The 17,567-nt window shown below is 40.8% G+C and overlaps 1 protein-coding gene across 1 annotated transcript in view; it reads right to left on the minus strand.

The window, feature by feature from the left end:
• The window catches only part of plxdc2b (plexin domain containing 2b), a 109,994-nt gene extending 95,525 nt beyond the window's left edge, over positions 1-14,469 (minus strand). Inside the window, 1 exon segment of the mRNA XM_030756794.1 lies at positions 14,038-14,469. Coding sequence (XP_030612654.1) covers positions 14,038-14,131 — 94 coding nt within the window. The 5' untranslated portion in view covers positions 14,132-14,469.
• Between the last annotated feature and the right edge of the window lie 3,098 nt (positions 14,470-17,567).

Genomic DNA, 17,567 nt, shown 5'->3' on the forward strand with positions numbered 1-17,567 from the left:
GCAGGAAGTTTTTCCACACACAACATATAAACATGTGCTTCACAGCTGGCTTGTTTCTTCCATAATAGCTTCCATAATAGTCTTTGTACAAGAGTTAAACAAATTTGTACAAAAAAAACAATGTGGCATTTAATGATATATTAAAAAATATGTAATGCTACAAATACCAGGCCAAGTTTCGCAGCAGAGAAATGATAGATTATTGTAGAGCTAATGAGTAAGAGGCCTTCAAGAGAAAACCAGCATGTCTGCCAGTCATTCGGGGCAGGCTTGTGGCAAAAAGGGCATCAAATAACTCATTTGTATTCATATCGCTACCCTTCATTTTCAATTTTGGCTCCTCGTAGATTGATGGGATTTTCAGGGCATATATCAGTGGTTTGGCAGCTCCCCGGAGAAAGTTCATATTTGACCCCCATTCAATATGTGCTCGGAAGCAGGTCTTTCATTTCATCAAGTCAAAGACAAAACAGAAATATTTATTGCAGACAGACATCACGGACATCAAATTACATCCCCACAATTCTTTATTTATGACTTAAATAAATGGTTTTAGATGAAGTTGGGTTGGCAGCGAGCAGGTTTCAGTTGCGATGGTGCACAGTCAGTTGGCAACTTGACCATGTCCAGTGTTTGCGATACTAGAGGCCTTCAGGTGAATAAGGAACCAGCCAGACATTTAAATAATAACTGGACCTCCTGAAGCAGAGTCATCCTCAACACTCAACACTGCCACTGTCTTAGACAGTAACACCAAAAAGAGATCAGGCATTGAAAAACACAGTTTTTTTGTCCATTTTACCTTTAACGCAGTGGCCCTGAGGTACAAAACACATAAAAAAAAACAATAAAAATAATACACAGATTTGCAAATTGTTTTTGTTTTGTGTTTTATAAAACACAAATTCTAAAATCCTGCTGAATTGCATTTCATTAAAAGGTTTGCTCTCTGTTTTGTCCCTGTGATTTCGGTTTCCTACAATTTAGCTGTTTTTTTGTTAACCAATTTCCTAAAATATGGTTTGAAAAATATGTTTGCCTTTCATAAATTTGTGTCTTGCCTTTTGTGTGCAATTTCTAAAGTGCTGTGCCTTGTTGCAAATGTTGTGTAAACCATGTGCATTTTGCAAAATCTTTTTAAAATGCTGTGTATTATGTTCAATTGCTGTGCTTTCTTAAGTGTTGCACTGTCTGTTTTGAATGGTGTTTTCTGAAAAGATGTTTTGGTTGTTACGTGTTCCCTAAGCTGTTGCTTTCTAATCATTTTATTTTATTCTGTACAGTGTTGTGTTGTGCATCCCAGGACTTCTCTACTTGTATACACCTGTCAATATGCAAATCCTTTACTGTCACTCATACTGATTTCATGGTGTCACAGCCTCCCAACCTGTTTGGAACAAGGGCACATTTATTACCTTTGTGCATTGGTATGAATAACATATTCATAATTAAACTGCTCACACTAATTTCTTTGCCATTTAATTAGTCAATTCCAGGGCATGGGAGACAAAGGCCTTTAAATGAGAGTCAATTACCTCTTTATGATGCAGTTAGAGCTCCTCTCTAAGAATCCCTCCATAATAACTGTTGTTTATCACATTCTTTGGAGAAGACTAGCTGCCTAAAATAAATAATTTTTAGTATCATGATGCACATTTTGCTGCTGAAAATTGGTAATACATTTTGAACGTATAGCAGCTCAATAGTCCTCGAGAGGTGACAGGGTACTTCAGCAGGATTGTCTCAGATCTGAAGAGCATTCATTCTCAGTGACATTTAGTGAGAAAATACTGAGCGTTCAAAGACAGGACAAAAGACCCATCAGCCTAAAGGAAGGAAATTACTGAGTCACCCCTTCACTTTCTCATCTTCTCTCTTTTTTGTCAAAGAAAAAAAGGACAGCAAAGAGAAAGGCTAAATATTCTCAGAACTATTCAAACCCAGTTATACAAATACCTGTTTTTAATAGAGCAGTCAGACTGAGGATTGTAGACTAGCCAAACTGGTTCTCACAAAGCCAAACCACAGACTTTGAGGTATAATGGCCATTATAATGATATGCTGTTGCTTTTTGCTTCACCACACCTGCACCAGTCTGTACAATAAACTCCCACAGTCAGAGCAGGACAGACCTCTGGATTAAGACCTGTGAGTTTCTAGTTACTGGGGAAAAAAACACAAGAACTGCTACTAGCCTCACGCACACACACACACACACACACACACACACACACACACACACACACACACACACACACACACACACACACACACACACACACACACACACACACACACAAAGGTAGCTTGAACACCTTGCAATTCATCACCACAAAGACTCAAAGAAAGCTTTTGTTCCAGGCTCTGTGCACAGCTCTGCCAGTAAATCTCTGCTAGTCCACACTGGCAAAGGGACAGAAACCTGAACACCTGGCACAAACTAAACCATTTACCAAAATCACTTGTTGATGTGTTTCCTATTTTAATTCCTCTTTTTTTTTTTTTTTTTCCATTTTTGCTTAACCACATCTTTGAACATGTTGGATCAGGTCAGAGGAAGAAAAAGAAGTGTTTACTTAATCAAATTTTCTTTAATATTTGGATGTTTACATTGATTCCCTGAAACAGAGTTATGTTTGGTACTGTAGCCTTGGAGCTCCATGACCTTTATACATGTATGCATATTTGGAGGGGTTCTGGACACTATCTGGCATGTTTCCCTAGGAAAATATGGGCATGTTGCCATTGTTTGCAAGAACTTTGCCAGATGAAGGTCTGAAGTTCAAGTGATGGACAGTTTTCCTATGCCCATTTCAAATACATGTGCTCCAAGAACTTCTTTAAAAAAATAAAAGGACACAGATGGAAATGTGCTGCAGCTCCCACTAGGACCAGCCTCCTGTTTACAGCTTCAGTATGAGCTCAGTCCAAAGTTAGGAGGTCAGACAGCTGTGACACACTGGAACAAGCGTGTCCAAACAAAAATCACCCTGACCTCCAGAAACCTCCACTGGCCTGTGAGAAGAATCCTTTATCCTCCTATTCCTGGCAGTCTTGATTCTTGGGGGGTCAATTGATGAACACCACAGCCAGAAGAAAGCCTTACTCACGGTTATAAAAGTTTAGTCTTGACTCACTTGATGGGGGAATCAGCAAAAACAAGTTGTAGAACAATGCTGACTTCTCTCTTCCAAGCACAGTGGCAGATGATAATGTCCTATTTTAATTCCCTGAGGCTATAAGGCTCAAAGATCTGTATCAGTTTCAGTGTCGTTGGTGTTCAGTGTTATGAGTCAAGTAATGGCATTCAGCCCACCAAGAAAAGCCTCTAAGCATGCAGAACAATGATGCATTCACTAAAAAAAGTACAGCCAGCCAGATCCTAAAGAGCTGTTCTGTCCATAGACGTTACGAACGCAAGGTGGAAGACAAAAAACATTGTCAACAAAGTCACCATCTATTTTCAGAAATACGCCGGTGGCTGTGAACCTTTTCATTCCTCTCCAGTATGCTGCGACCTGTCAGAGCTTTGCAGTCTGTGTTGTCCTGTGAAAAGCACTTGCTGCAGGGCATACTTTGCTTTTTCAGAATGAGTTTGGTGGGGAAAGAGGAACTTCTGGATAGGGGATGCTGAGACCCTTTCTGGGCAGAGTAACAAAGGCAGGGTTGTTGGATCTACAGCAAGGAAAAGACAAAATCAGTGTCTGCGAGGATCCACAGTTCAAATCGTTGTTTGAACACACTCGAGTGTGTGCAGCATTAGCAGAGTAATAATTGCAAAAGATACATGTTACATCAGATAGCTATAAATTAGAACAGGGAGTAGCCAACTGCACATTGTAAATCTGTAATGGATGGCATTTGGTACGAGTGTGCTAACACAATAAACAGAACAATAAACAGAACAATCAAATCTTGGGTTAGAAGTCATGTTTAATGAGATTACGCTCACTGAAAAAACTGATGTATTTTGGGGGTTTTTTTGTTTTGTTTTTTTGCAACACAAATTACCTCAGCAAAGGCAGGAAATGTAGCAACTCACAGCCAGACTTTCATAGTTGACTGCCAGTTTAACATAACCACCTTTAATTGATATCTTTCAGGCAATAATATTAACACTAACCCTTCAAACCGAGCTTTAGAATGTGGATTTAAATGTGGTATGGTTGTTGATGCTAGATGGGCTGGTCTGAGTATCTTAAAAATTGCTGTTCTACTGGGATTTTCCCCACACAACCATCTCAAGAGTTTACAGTCAATGGTCTAAAAAAAGAAAATAATACACACTGAATTGCAGTTCCCTGGGTAAAAATGCCTTGTTGATGCCAGAGGTCAAATGAGAATGGCCAGACTGCTTCGAGCTGATATGAAGGCTACAGAAACTCAAGCAACCACTTGTTACAACCAAGATATGCAGAAGAGCATCTCTAAAAGGACAACATGTCAGACCTTGAGGCAAATGGACTATCGCAGCAGAAAACCACACTGGGTGTCACTCCTGTCAGCTAAGAACAGGAAATTGTGGCTACAATTTCCAGAATTGGACTTTTGAATGGCAGGGTCAGAATTTGGCATAAACAACATGAAAGCATGGATCCATCAGGCTGCTGATGGTGGTGCAGTGAGAGAGATATTTTCATGGCATATTTGCTCAGTTTAAATAATGCTCAGTATCAAATGGATTTGGCTGGTGGTGTCAAGAATGACTAAAATCCAACACAGAGCAGAACATAAATACTAGCATTACCTTAAACACTGATATGATGTATTACACAGAGGATGTGCTGTTGTGAATGGGTTAAAATAAAATAATTACCAGAGTTGGTGTTGTTGGGCCATTCCATTTAAACATGTTAAAAAGAGAAAAAGAAAGAAAATAAACTAACTAACAAGACTAACAAGAGGAGCCTACAACAAAGCAACAAAGCAATAGAGCAAGCAAAGGTGTTTGGCATGACAGAGCATGCAGACATTAAATTTGCTTGCTTAAGCTGCTGGACAAGACAGGTTAAATTAATTAATAAAATAAAATAAAATTAAATTAAATTAAATTAAATAAAATGAAAATAATTACCAGACCCAATTGAAGCTAGTTTTTATTTTAACAAAATAAAATAAAATACTGGAAAGTTTCCACCGGTCCTTGAAACCTCACTAAGTTCACAAGATTAATCAAGCCAACAATACTAAAAACTACTGCTTAGGGGCTGACAGACATATGCACACTGTGAGAGGCGACAGCATGCAGCAGCATGCCATAAACCCCGTGAGTGACACTTTCTTGAGTGGGACAAAGGCAAACCGCCGATCCTGCTGGGCGAAGGATATGAAGCCTGCTGCAGGGTGGTGTGACAGGCTGCTCGGCTGGGCCGACACCTTATCTTCTTTCAGCATGCCTGGACTGCCAGAAACATCACACTCTCTTCTCGCCTTCATGATACCAATGCATGTAATGCTTTGTCCCCTTCTGCAGAGCTGCTTCTTTCAACCTTCTTCAGAGAATGCATCATATCTTTGGATTCTGTTCATTATTTCGGTGCAGCCACTGCACAAAAACAGCAGGATTCGTACACAATTTTCTTATTTGACAAAGCTGGTTTATGTGATGGGCACCATTAGGGGTTTGTGTATTAGAAAAAAGACTCAAATAGAGGTCACAACGCTACAGTGTATATACGTCTATATTAATTAGATTTCATTATTCTGTTACACGTGCAATTAATTTCTGCTACTACCCTTATTAGACACAAATAAAAGGACATAATGCCTCTCCAACAGATCCAACTACCAAGCATGAAATCACTCCATCTGTGTTTCCCATCATTACATCTTCAAGATGTTACAGCAGGTTTTAGTTAACAGGACTCCTGGTGCAGACCCCACAGCTGAATGACAACCATTTGAATTCAGCCAGCACTCTAAACCCAACTTGCATGCAGAGATGTACGCTTGAAAAATATGTTCCATTTGCTGTTTTTTGGTATTCACTCAGGATAGCTGTTAGGTACACTGGCATTTTCTGTCGCAATCTACTTCATAAGAAGAAAGTGAGTCTACAGAGAAGAGGAGAATAGCATTTTGGAGACCGTCCATCTCATCTAATTAATCAGAAGCATCAGTGTAGTTTCAATAGGTGGGTTGTGTGGCTGGATGCCAGGTGTGAGCAGTCCTGGAAGACAACTGCTGCTCGTGTGCATGAATCAAGAACACACGCCTCCAAGATGGAAACAAATTCAGCTTTTCAAGTAGCTTCAAAGTAGCTGGCAAAAGAGGGGAAAATTAAATTTTTGCATTTGGAGTTTGACAGTCCACTCATGTATAATTTACAGGGACATAAACCAGAAGGTGATCAAGGTAAGGCTTTGAGCCTTACCTAGGACAACACAAACATAACAAAACTTTTATACCTTGTGTGACTGACCTCGTTTCATTTTTTTGGATGGTCACTTTGGATGAAAAGGCATAGTAAAATCCCAACGGTCCTACTCCGGTCACAGACTTCACTCAGAAAAATATTTATACCAAAATGCTGACTTTAAGTAATTTGATTACATGCAATTTTTCCATGTAGTTTTATTACATAAATACAGTGTAAAACTTTAAATTTAATGCAATCTGCTCAAATAAAATTTACTTGATTAGTATACATTCATTCAAAATTATTGCTTTGTTTATTAAGGGAAATAATAATTTTTAAGTGTATAGGATTGATCGATCCATCCATCCATCCTCTGCTGGTCACCCAGGTCCAGGTCAAGGGGGCATCAGTCTAAGCAGAGATGCCCAGCCCTCCCTCTCCCCGGCCACCTCCTCCATCTCATCTGGGGTGACACAGAGGCATTCCCAAGCCAACCAAGAGACCTAATCTCTCCAGCATATCCTGGGTCTTCCTCGGGGTTTCCTGAGGTAGGAGCTAGGAGGTGCCCAAGAGGCATCCTGGTCAGATGCCAGAACCACCTTAACTAGCTTCTTTCAGTCTGGAAGAGCAACTCTACTCTGATCTCCTCCCAAATGACTAAGTTCCTTACCCTATTTCTGAGGCTGAGCCTGGACACCCTCTGGAGGAAGCTCATTTTTGTTGCTTGCAATCTCATTCTTTCGGTCACTATCACAGCTCATGTCTATAGGTGAGGGTGGGACTATTGATCAACCAGTAAATCAGCAGCTTCAATTTCATTCTCAGCTCTCTCTTCAACACAACAGGCCAGTACAATGTCTGCAACACTGCCAACTCTGCACCAATCCAATTTGTCAAAACTGCAGTTTTTTTCCTTTACTCACTCATGAACAAGACCCAAAAATACTTAAAGTCCATAACTTGGGGCGACAACTCATTCCAAACCCTCAGTGGACACAGCATCTAGCTAAGAACCATGGCCCCAGAATTGGAGGTGCTAATTCTGATTACAGCCACTTCACACTCAGCTGCCAGCCTAGTGCAAATTGGAAGTCGTCATTTGTTTAGTCCAAAAGAACCACATCTGCATTTTGTCAGCAATGCAAACCAAACTCACACTATATACCGGGACCGAAGAGCCCGAAACAACAGGCCCAATACTCCACACTCCTAAGCGCTCCCTATAGGACACCTTGAGGGACACACCAAGGGACGTGGTCAAATTTCTTCTCCAAGTCCACAAAAGAGATATATATTAGTTGGGCTATATTATCAGTATATATATATATATCACTGTAAATGCTTCAAGAAACAGAGTAGAACCAAATGCGTGATGTTGTTACTTCTACACTCCAATGCTGCTGTGATCCAATATTAACAAGTTAGCTGTCAGCAGTAAGGAACAGACAGATTTCACCTGTCTCTAAAATGTTGCATATATAAAGTTGCTTTTTTTGCTTGGATAGTTTTCATTACTTCATATTTCAAGTGGAAAACACGTTGTCATGTTTGTCTTTTACCTACTGGGGTGTGGGAAGAAAGCGGTGCTCACTTCCTGTTTGAAAGTGCTTTAAAGCTTGGAACATATCTGCTAATAAAACAGTTGTTGAAACACACAGCAGCAGACACTTTAGTCACAGACACTCAGGAAGGCACATACACCTACATCAGACACTAAACCACCCAGCAAATCTTGCACGGACGCCTGTTTTCACATGGTCTACTACCAAAATAAACATGGACTAAAACCGACAGCTTGAGTACTGCTTATAAGGCAGGCATTTTGTCCTGAAAAGGCCAAAAACCAAAGAAATCAACTCAGAGTTTGGCTGAGATCCTGGATGGAGCGAAGTGTAGGACTGTGGAGCCTAGAGAGGAAATTGGAGGACAGTCAACTGTTGTAAATGGTACTCGTCCTCGCCTCAACTGACAAATGACATCATTGGTTGCTATAATGTCAGTCAAAAGCTCAAACCCTAAATAAAATAAAATAAATGCTATGAGAATAAGAGATGATTAGAGTCTTTATATATACCCAATAAATACTATTATTTGTAGACTGTTGATACAAACTTGGTCCTATCGTTTCTCTTAGCTCAGCACTTACAGTATGTTTGATCTCTAGTCAAATTTGCAACAAAATTTCTGGAAAATCTGCAAAGTGAATGCAAATTGACACACACTTCCCTCCATGATCATTATACAAATGTCAGGAGTCATTGATGAGGTTAATTTTCCAATCTGGAGTCAATTAAATGCAGCAGAAAAGCCAGATGAAAACAGCACCAGTCAAACCTCAAACAATGGAAAAATTTGCACAATACAGTTTGTGAAAGATTGCAGCCTCCTCATCACTCCACATGTGACATTTCCCTCTGTATTTTATTGTTCTGTTCATTTCCACTGTTTTTTTGTTTTTTTGAGGAGGTATGAAATCAGTGTAAAACAAAGATGGTTTTAGTTTATTCATTTTCTCTGTCAACAGTAGTATTCCTAAAACACCAGGTGTTGCGTATACTTAGCCAAAAAAAAAAAAAAAAAAAAACTGCCACGCCCTCTCCCCCAACCCTCCCACCCGCTGCACTGCATATTTATTTGGATGGTGAAACAACAAAACCAAAGACAGTGCTTGGTAACAGCATACTGTTCCTATTAGAGGCATATGACATCCTGCTTCTTTATATGTCACCAAATTAGATCTGCTGCATGGGCCTCAGTAAGCTTAAGTTACAGGTTTCTGAGCTAGAAGACGGGCCCATGTCTCGCTAGGCGCTTTGCACTTTATTTATGTTTTTACTCACTCTTAGTTTTCACCTTAACTAGCTGCTTGTTTAGGCTTAAATACCCAAAACTTCAGAGTTAAGGCTGGAAAGGATTTGGGTTTGAGATTATTATAAATGTACTATATAAATACAAATATTCCTCATCACAACATTCACCCAGCATGTTAAAAATTGACGTTTAGGTGTACCAAGTGTGTTTAAATGTGATGCCTTTAAGAAAACACCAATATTTTATACCCTGTGAATAAGAAAGGGTTCCTTTGTCACAATTTTTTATCTCTAAAATTTCCATTTCACGTACGATGTGATTTGTTCTGTTCCCACTGCACTTTGTTTTTATCGATACCCCAACTTCTCCCCCTCAGCCAAGGGGGAGAAGTTGCAGTCCGACTGCAACATATTTAGATTTGGGGAAAACTGATGCAGAAGCAAATGAGGCATGCGAACACTTTTTCACTTCGAAAATTATTCTTGGATCTCTGAGCAGAACATTAGTTTGACAATATGTAACTGCAGAAGAGTGCCAGGGGGAACCGTTTCCCTTTATTACTACCATTTATTTTTCCTCCTATAATCTCAGTTGTTAATCATCACTTACTACACTTCGGTGTGTCATATTTTGATATTATTCTGCTATAATCTCCTCTTTCACTGTGAAGGTCAGAAAAGATGGGTAGGTGCCTGTTTTCTAAGCCTCCACCCTTTCTTCATCATCCTCTCAAATGTTCCAACTGAGGCAAAACAAATCGCAACTCCACCCAAATCAAAACTATTGTACTCGCGCCACCCCTCGGCTTATGATCTAGCATCTCTTGCATGGCAGCGTCCCTCAACTGAGTCAAAGGGAGGAGTAGATAACAGCCTGACTGTGCTCTACTGGCAGCAATCATCTGTCGAGAGGGAATGTTTCTCATGAATGGAAAATGCTTGTCATCTCTCACTGACAGCCAGATTGGATAGCTTCAACCATTAAAAGTCTCCTGCTCCTCAATCTGACCTTTTCAAACATACTTTATGGAGGTGATTCTTGCCTAGAAGTAATCATTCAAACTATGTGATACCTCAGGCAATGAGTTTTAACAACTGGACGTGAAGAAGCTTTCGAACCATCATGAAAGACAATGAGAAAAAGCTTAAGGGGTAGCTTAACTGCACTGGGCTTCATTAACTAGTGGCCTCTTTGCTTTTTGTTTCTGAGCCTATTGAACTCTGTGTGGCTCTCCAGCCCTCTCAAGCCATCAGCCTGAGCTTCTCTCTGGCCCGCTGTTGCCACATAGAGGGAAGTACAATAAACCCAGCCGCCATCACCGCCCCTCCCTGTCTGTCATCCCCTCAGACCACCCCACCCCCTTCATCCATTCATGGCAACTCCTTTCAGCAGGTTATTCAGTGGGACCAATAAAGAAGCTAGCTCATTCTGTCTGTTCTAAAATGTGCAATGTCAGAAAAAGGGAGAGATGGGGGGGGGAATTCCAAGAAGGCTTAAAGAAGGAGGACAACTAAAGAAGACCGTGCTGGAATCTCCTATTTTGTATCAGCAGGCAGCTTGTGTTGGGAATCACCTCCAAAGCATGACAAGAAGAAAGAAATGTAGCAGCATGCCGCATTTGTCATCTATAAGTAAAGGACGTACAAATGCAAGAGAATTCTAGATAATCAGCAAAGGAAAAGGAATCTACATTCCCATCGGCTACTCTTCTAAGACTCACCTTAGCTGAAAACTTCTTGGCTAGGTTCAGGAAAAAATTCGGATGCTTGTTAAATAAATTGTAAATAAGAATGTTCATCCTTCTCAACATTAAGGCCACTTATTAAAAAAATAAATAAACAGATTGTCTTTACAGCCGAATTAGACGTGCGGTGAATCTTTGCAGAGCCTTCAATGTAACGTGCATAAGTGGCTGATGTTGCCAGCATTCATGCTTGTGCGTGATGTTAATTACCTTGTGGTCTTATCCCAGTGTTTTAATGCAATGCCAGCCACAACAGAAATAAATAAATCCCTCAGACTTTTCCCCTCTTGGGCCCTCACTCTTTGTCGTGGTCATTTTTTTTCAGACACAAATATATCTATCTCTTAAGTTTTTCCACATCTTTGTACATTTCCTCACATCCATTCGGATGTTTTGGCAATCTCCCTGCAGGAATCTGCTGACATATGTGAGTCCTTATATTGAGGGTATGACTGTTGTTGCTTATCTCAACGCAATGTTTCTTATTTTCTCACTGATAAATTCAAAACCTGCAGCAAAAAGTAGCTGGAAATGCACAGGAGGACTCAACAGTACTGAGCAGGCCAATCACGGTAGTTGCTTGAGGTGCGCATCAGGATACGGTGCAGGTTACATGGTAAGGTTTCAGAGGGGTTTTTGGTTACAAGGTACTTACAGCATAGATTTAACACAGTAGTATAAATCCCCTGTGTAGCAAGTGCATTTAAATGTTATGCCACAGGGTCCTGAAAAAGTATCCTTATGTGACGAGTTGGAGGTGAGACCTGCTATAACCCAGAGTGTCCTGACACCAAGGAGTGTTCTGTGTACCTCTGATGACTTTGACCAAAATCCAATATTTGATGGCACATGAATAAGAGAAAAGGTGACTGGACTTCTCTAAGTTTCAAGAAACTTAAAGAAACACAGATTGTTAATGAAAGCTTTGAAATGTGGTTTGTTGGCTAGGAACATCAATTAATGCAAGTATTTTACAGTACCAATATGAATGGCTTGGAAACTCTTTGAGGGTCAGTTTGCATGTTTTTGCACAGCTCTCATTTCATTGTCCCTCTGAGTGTGTGTTTGCAAGACTGCAGAGGCAGCTACTGGCAGCATGATGGATGAGGAGCGGCACGTTGGAGCTGGAAACGTCCACAATCGCTGCAGCCTGCGAGCACTTTAACCCTCTATCAACCTCCTCCAGCCTGTAAAGAAACCCCACTCCCAGCATCCACAACGAAATGAAATTCCACACACAACCGCAATCTTAGCACATTAACAGCCTTCAGCACAGGCTTTTAAATCAGACCACATCATTACATGAGTCAAGACTCTCTCTCACGCTCTCCTTCTTATTCCCCTATCGCATATGCAGACACTCTCCAGGCTCTAGTGGAACATCTCTTTTTCCACTCGGAGAAAAGCAGCGGAGTGAAAATTAACCCCCCCAAATCAGCCTCAATTTTGTGAGAGTGCCCCTGCTGAGTGTATCTCTGGGTGAACATCCAACATACATGGCTACAGAGTGAAAGCTTTTGAAATAAAAGCCAATGCACTCACAGGATGTTGTGTAATTTCACCCAGATGTGTTCCACAGCTCATCTAACTAATAAATGCAAGGAGAAAATGTTACAACCATTCATCACATCTCATCTTCGAGTGGAGCTGCTGAGAGACTTTCAAAGGTTCTGGGAGCTTTTCTACAAGTGAATGGTGCATTATATCATCCTGGTGGATCTCCAGAGAAAGGAGGAGTCCACCTGCACTCTTGAAATACAGACCTATCTAAGGGAGGACAGGGGTTGCTCCTTCCAGCAAATTTGAGGTCAGTCCACAGCAAGGGAAGCACCTCACCCAGATGTCTAAAAATACTGTCCTACATACAGTTTAACTGTGCCCAGCTCAAGCAGGAGATGGATTGATGAAGGACTCTGAGGCAAGTGTTGGTGTTGTGGGCATTCCTGTAATCTGTTTGCCTCTAAAATGAGTTTTAATACCAGGCGAAGGAAGTGAGCCATGTCATGTTAATCAAAGCGCTGAGCCTGGAGCCTGGCTGAATTCGTAAATGAGACTGTGTGAGAGTGTAAAAAACATGAGCAGCATGTGTGTATGTGTGTGTGTGTGTGTGTGTGTGTGCCCCTGTGCAAACCATCACACACAGCCGATAGCATCTCTCTCCTAAACTGCCATACATTCCCGTAGCTCTGTGGTCTGCACTCACACACACATGCAAGTTGAATTTACAGTCACTGTCAGCAGTTGAACATTTCTCTAACCACTATCTGATACGTGATGAAAATCTGATGCCAGCAATGAAAAAGAAAAAAAAAGCCCTGGGAAACAAGAGCTGGCTCGAACAGGACCGATGTTGGCATGAACTTATTCCACTGACTGTCTGAGGGTAAGTTGATGTGGGATGGGCTGAGATTGGAGATTGGGGGGGGGGGGGGGGGGGGGGGGGGGGTGCTTTAGGTGCTGTCACAGTAGGGATATTGTTTGCAGGGGAATCCTGATTCTCCAGTATGGACTGTGACTTACAATCAAGGGCATCAAGACATATCCAACCTTAAATAACAGTCAGAGCTGTGAAAAGTTGCAGATGCTTGACACTTCCACTTTACATCTTAGAAAAGGAAGAACACTGAGAAGAAACTCTAAAGAGGCATCTTCTAAGAGCTTGCACAAGCTGAATTAGTATATAAACACGAATATAGGAATATAGGAAAAGAAAAGCAATTAAGTGCAATTAAGCAATTAAGTTACTCTTGCAGTAGTTGTGAAATTATGATAATTAGAATTCAAGTCTTTGGTCTACGCGAAAGGGAGTAAGTTAGTAGGTCATGACAGCTTTCTTTAGTCTAATGAATTCTTAAAATAAAAACTAGACAGCCTCAGGAAGTCTGTCCACTCTTTTTTAAGAACACACGAGAGCATAATGGGTAGCAACAAACAATATATTCTGCGCGTAAAACAAAGTCAGTCTCATGCAGAGGCAAACCAGCGGTCCACCTGTGTCTGCATCATTTCCTCCTGCACGCTGTGCAGACAAGACTTATGCACGAACTTGCCTCTTTAAGGCACTGACCACAACTCGCTCCTAACAGGTCTGATTAATGCCTGATGGTTAATACCGTTTTCTTACCGTTACTGGCTGTGATCTCGGCTTGCACATTCCACACACACTGCAAAACTAAAACAACTCCAACGAAAAGGTCGAACGTCTTCACAGTCGCCATATTCAAGTTCCCGCTGCCGATTTCTCCTCAGTATCCCGAAAATTTGTTTTTTGTTTGTTTGTTTTTTAAGAGTCCGTCTGTCATGCGCCGACACCGCTTCCCGGAGAGGACTCCGTAACTCTCCTGCTTGTTCTGCTGCTTTTAAAAGGGAAACCTGCCTGCGCTGCACTGAGCTGTTTTTGTTCCAGCGTGTGCCACGCTGCGCGCTCCTGGACAGTAAACGCGCTCTCCGCCTTCAAATGAAACAAAATAAATATCAGAATTGCAAAGAAGGTGAATGCATAAATGCGAATCTCAGTCCGTGCACTGTAATCTCATCCCAGAGGATGGAGATGCACAGTGTTTGTGAGAAAATTAGTTTAATATGCGCTCCTGGAGAAGAGTGTGCTCTCGCCGTCATCAGCTCCTCGGAGCCAATGACCATTCTTCTTCTGTTTGATGCCAGGCGTGTGCAGGGGAACCTGAGGAGGCAAACACATCGAGCTGTCGGGAAACAGGCGGCTTTTGCTTTGGGGATTTATATGCAGTTTTTCTGACAAGCATCATTTGAGTGATGTGGGGAAAATATTGCGAGCAGACAGACTTTGGAGCTTCAGGATGACGCATTTGTGGACTGAAGGCTCCCCGGTAGACAAAAGGAACTTTCACTCAGAGGGGCTTGTTTTCTATGAAAGGTACAGCCTATTAAGACATACAAAACAGGCTTAGGCTGTATAGTTAGATACTGGCTCTATTTTTAGTGTCCGTTTTACTTCCAATCTTCCTCTTGCCTTTCTTTCAACGAAGAAGGAGACTCCAGTTGGGTCCCATCACTCACCTTTCCCCATTTGAATACACATTATGTCTTTGACATTGTTTAACCTGAATATACAGAAAACTGTTGAAATCCTAATTGGTTAATAATAAGAGCTATGCATGAACACATATTAAAGTGGGACTCAGGCATATGATGAGGGGCTCAGTTATTTGGGAGAAGCTCAGAGTAGAGCCACTATTCCTACACATTAAAAGGAGTGAGATTAGGTGGCTCCTTTCCATAGGATGCCTCCTAGGTGAGGTGTTTTGGGCATATTCTACTGAGAAGAGGCCCAGGACATGCTGGAGAAATTAAACAATGAAGGTGGCGCATCTGTGTTGGACAGCTATATCAGCTGATAACATCTGCCACTGGTCAGGCTCTATAATTTTGTCTCTATATGTCAACAAGCAGTTCTAATGTAATTAGTAAAAATTATAAAAGCACCAAGATGTTAAAAACACATTAAATATGTTTCCAGAACTGTTTAACCGCAGGCTCTTCAGTACCCAAAACATATGATTTGTGGTAATAGCTAAATATGATTCATAGAAAAATATTCTAATTTTCACAGCATTTGAATCCAGACATGTAAAACCAGAATGTTGATGATGATCCCTCTCTTGGCTGTGTGATTTTGCTTTTCCCAGAAACAGACATTTGAGGGCAAGAACTTGGAAACCTTTCATGAGCGGGAAGGTTTCGTTTCTTTTTTCCAAAACACCTTTCTTTGCTCTCAGGACCACTCACTATACTTGTTCTTTCTCATTGCTTAGTTGGCACTCCTCTTGCACAGGAAGGATAACTTGGACCACATGCTTGTTCCAATTAAGACACTTGCTGTGGGAATTCAGGAGCTGCCCTAGAGTCACGGAAAAGCTTAATATAAAGAAGAAACTTTTGCACAAAGGACCCCATTATAATGCATTTGGCTGCTTTATGCATTCACTTTGAACATTTAAAGTATAGTTCTTCTGTGCTAAACAGACCTCAGTGGATAAAAGATGATTAAAGTTGCACAAATATTTTGGGAATGCCTCACAGTGCATAACTCAGGGCCCTTAAATGAGATCAATACAGATCAATAAATACCAATTACCTCTATAGCTTTGTCAGTAATTAGTCATTATCTTGATTATCCTCCCTGTCCACTCAGATTCATCTGTCTCATTGTCTTTACAGAGCCGTGTTTGCCAACAAAGGGAGAACAACAGTGATGAGATAGGGATTTGTTCTTGCACTAAATAAATTTGACAGCGTCAGTGATGCTGCATAACTCCAGATCTCCTGATATCTATGTTTTAAGCTTTCTTTAGTACCAAAGTAACCCGGTGACAGTTGTATAGCCATCATTATATGAAAAAAGAGGAACTGCTAATTGCTAAGTGAGCATATTTAATGATGCCAAATTGGTGAAGTGTCCAAAAGCTTACCACCCCAAAGCATTATGAGAACGTTAGTTACAAAACCAATTCCAAAACCGTGAGTGATAATATTTCTGTTGCATCTGTTGCATATTTTTAACAATGATAAAGCCTCAAACACAGATTCATTTCAGAATCAAGGAAAAAAAAAAAAAAGGAGACACTACCTGGAAATATTAAGACCAGGAGGCGAAATACTGTCTAAGCCACTGCAGTCAGTAAAGTTTTTTCATTCAGTGTTAGTAACTTAGGGAGGTATTACTTTTAACAATGGGGATGAAACAGTATTAAATTATGTGAAAAGCTTACAATGCATTGACATTAGATATGAAATGTCCTTAAAAGTAGTGTGTGATGAATATGGTGTAGAAAGAAACTGCTTTGGGTGAGGCATTTGAAGAACTTTAGTTTGGAAATTAAGACAAAGTTACTTTGATTAGTAACTTTGAACACTAACTATAGTTAATATTTGTCTGTTTTTATTCACCAGATGTCTTACAGTGAATGGGAATTATTGAGATGGAGATGCAGGCTGTGTTTGGACCTAATCTGGGCTAGTTTTGGTACTCACGGCTAAGTTACAGCAATGACACGTTATGCGGGTGAGACATGGCCCAAAGGTCATGAGCCAGCCAGGCTGGATATGGGTTGTGGCAAGTGTTGTGTGAGCCTGAAGTTCGGTGGACCTGTGACTGACTTGCAGAAGCCAGACTCACCCTGAATCAGCACCCTATGTCAAGGCCAAATGTTGCCCATAAATTGCAGATGTGGACCATGTTTGGGCCAAAAATTCATTGTGATCTGGGTGCCATGATCTTAAAAGCTATATGCTATATACCAGTGACTGTTATATCCACACACATAGAGATGAAAACTGTCCTTTTTGGGGGATTTCAAATCTAAAAACCCTAAATTGTAGGTAGGCCCATCAAAAAAAGTATCTTTGGAATCACAACCATATAAAGGTTCTTCAGACAGTTCGTTTTGTTATTTGTCTGAACACTTCACTTTTAGGGATGTGCAAAATGTCGTGAAAACCCGCAATTAAGAAATAGAGGAAGTGTGCGAGCGGCTGTTTTGACATGTATTTTCTTTACTTCCCTCTAAAATAGCTCTGGGAGACATTGTTATGATCATAAGACTCAAATAAATATCTGCTGACAGCACATGTCCACTATCATGGCACACTCATTTTCTCACATAAATCCCAGTCACC

This window comes from Archocentrus centrarchus, chromosome 20, assembly GCF_007364275.1.
Source record: "Archocentrus centrarchus isolate MPI-CPG fArcCen1 chromosome 20, fArcCen1, whole genome shotgun sequence".
Classification (NCBI taxonomy): domain Eukaryota; kingdom Metazoa; phylum Chordata; class Actinopteri; order Cichliformes; family Cichlidae; genus Archocentrus; species Archocentrus centrarchus.